Below are 2776 nucleotides of genomic sequence, written 5' to 3'. Positions count from 1 at the left end.
AACTATTTGGGAAAGTGGGGACCAGGGGGAAAGGACACAGGGACCAGGGAGGGTGATAGGGGCTGAATAGGATCAAAGCCATGGTCATGCACACCTATGGCCCCAGCACCTGGGTTACCGAGGCAAGAGGATTGCTGTGAGTTTGAGCAAAGCCTGTGCTATGTAGTGAGTACCAGCAGAGCCAAAGCTATGTAATAAGATCCCCCTTCTCAAAGAAACAAAGACAAAGAAAACCACACTATCTACATTATCTGCATTAGGAAATGTTATAATGAAACCCATTATTTTATTCAATTAATATACACTAATAAATATAAAATAAATAGAAACAGAAATAAAATAAATATAAAAATAAGGTGTATGAGAGAGAGACAGAGAGACAGAGAGACAGAGAGACAGAGACAGAGACAGAGACGAGACAGAGACAGAGACAGAGACAGAGACAGAGACAGAGACAGAGACAGAGACAGAGACAGAGACAGAGAGGTGAACAAATGCATTCATCTTAAAAGGTCACTCTGAGTTAGCGAGAGAGCTCCGCGGATGAAAGGCTCCCAAGCCGGGCAGTTTCCATACCAGGGGCTCATGTGCTGGAGGAAATAGAACAAGTCCCCACGCTGTCTTCTGACCTTCACAGCTGTACCCCCACCCCCTAAATAAATAGATGTGAATTTTTAAAAGAAACATTTTGCTTGATTTTATGGCAAGTTAACTCAGAGAAAGTTTACTACTGAAAGTTACAGATACAGTTTGAGTCCCATGCCTGATTCGCTTATGTCTGTGTGAGCACCAGCCATGTTAACCCTGCTGAGCATGTCTGCCAGAGTTAGTAAGGGACGGGCAAAGCCAAGAGGGCCTCACCCCCGGCTCAGCCCCAGCCCCAGCCTCTGCCTGGTCACCTTCCTGTGTTCCGACTTACGCTTGTTGGCTTTCAGCTTCTTCTCGTCCACAGGAATGAGGTCTATGTAGTCCAGGTAATACTCATAGCTGGTGAGCGGGACAGAGGCGTCGGTCCCGTTGGCCATGACTGTGGCTTTGACGACAGTGTCTGTCAGAGGCTCGCACCCACAGCTGGGCCGTGAGCCCCAGAGACAAGATTGCTTAACTAATTTCTATCAGAATCACCCGGCTTGTCTGTGGCTCTCCCGGCATGGGGCCTGCCTACTTATCAGAGCTGCATGGCTGGAAGGTCAGGGGGCCGTTCCCCTGTAGGGCTTCTGGTTCCTGTCTCTCCTGGACAAACCTCCAAAGGCTACTAGAGACGCGGCTTCCCATTCGGCTCTAGCTTGCCTCTCCGTGGAAGGATGAGGAACTGGGCAAGAACTCAGATGACGGCAGAAAGTGCCTAGCAGTGCTGGACATGACCGTCCTCTCTTGCCTCTGATAAATGAATAGTTAATGCAATCGCAAGGGAAGCCTGCCAGCGTCCTTGACTTACTCTGAGGCAGTTCTCCGTGCTATTAAGCAACCAGTAGACCTCTGGCTTGGATTCCGAAGGCAGGCCCCGTATGTACTCTGCGATGTGCATGTTAACTAGAACCCCCAATCGCACCTCTTAGCTGAATGTGTCCCCAGCTTTTACCCAAGCTTCCAGGAACCCGCGGTATATCTGGTCAGCAGCCCACAGGACTGAGCACAAGGGTCGACCCAGCTCTTAGCTGACACCGAGGGTAAGGAGGAATCCAGGCTTCTGAGGGGCCTGCTCCTAGGTTATTGCTCCTGACGTTCAGTCTTTCACACAAGACCTATGTGCTGCACCCAGACTATGAAGACTATTGGTAGGAGCAGCTAATCCGCGAGGCACCGTGGGATAGATAGTGCCTTTGGAGTTAGGCACTATCTCGTCACTGATCCCGGGTCCTTTTAACAGTTGACCAGGCAAGTTCCTGTTGTCTGCAGACACTGTCTTATTTTTTTTTTTTTATTTTTTATTTTTGGTTTTTTCGAGACAGGGTTTCTCTGTATTGCCTGGTGAGTCCTGGGACTCACTCTGTAGACCAGGCTGGCCTCGAACTCAGAAATCCGCCTGCCTCTGCCTCCCGAGTGCTGGGATTAAAGGCGTGCGCCACCACGCCCGGCCAGACACTGTCTTATAACTGAGCTCACTTCTGACATAAACTGCTCAAAGTTGACAGATGCCCTAGGGTTCTGGGCGCAGTCGCACAGAATCACACGTCTCTCCCCATGGCAGCTGTTAATCCTAAACCCTACGTTGTCACCTCAGTTCTGACGTACTGGCTGGACGCGGAGGGTCCCACAAGCCCCTCCCCTCAGGTTCAGTCATGTGCTGAAATAGTTTCAGGACTCGGGAGAGCAATCCCTTACTGGATTCCTAGTGTAGCCTAAATGGACACAACTCGCATATAGTCAGACGGAAGCTGTTGCTACCAAGCCAGGCCCGATTTGCACAACACAGAGCATGCCAACCTTTGGAAGTGCTTTGTACAGCAGAGTCTGTGTGAGGCAAAGGGTAAAGGCACAGAGGCCTCAACTCTGTGACCCTGAGGAGAGGGGGCAGGGACACTTAAAACCGCAGAGAGACAGGCTGCTCTGAGACTTTCATAAAAGACGATTGGAGGGAAGGGATAAGAGTTATGGGTGGCCTGAGTATGTGTCATCAAGTTTTGTGGCTCTTCACAGAACACAGTGGCGTTAGTATGCTTTACTGGTAATCTGCAGCTCTCTGACCTCATGCACAGGAACAAGCAGGGGGTGGGGGGAGTGGGAGGTCAGTGTGTCAGCGTTCACTGAAGGCAGACCAGAGCAGCCTCCAGAT

General features: G+C 50.4%; 1 protein-coding gene across 3 annotated transcripts in view; it reads right to left on the bottom strand.

The window, feature by feature from the left end:
- Nucleotides 1–1382, bottom strand: part of Mrap (melanocortin 2 receptor accessory protein) — an 11579-nt gene extending 10197 nt beyond the window's left edge. For all 3 annotated transcript variants that reach the window (NR_155758.1, NR_155757.1, NM_029844.4), the window contains exon 1: nucleotides 920–1382. Coding sequence is in view for 1 of the 3 variants with exons in the window: in NM_029844.4 (NP_084120.1) it covers nucleotides 920–1025 (106 nt within the window). In the remaining 2 variants the exon portion in view is untranslated. The remainder of the gene's footprint in view (nucleotides 1–919) is intronic.
- Nucleotides 1383–2776: the final 1394 nt, after the last annotated feature.

Source organism: Mus musculus, chromosome 16 (genome assembly GCF_000001635.26).
Source record: "Mus musculus strain C57BL/6J chromosome 16, GRCm38.p6 C57BL/6J".
In the NCBI taxonomy this organism is placed as follows: Eukaryota; Metazoa; Chordata; class Mammalia; order Rodentia; family Muridae; genus Mus; species Mus musculus.
This window is presented reverse-complemented; position numbering and strand designations above follow the sequence as displayed.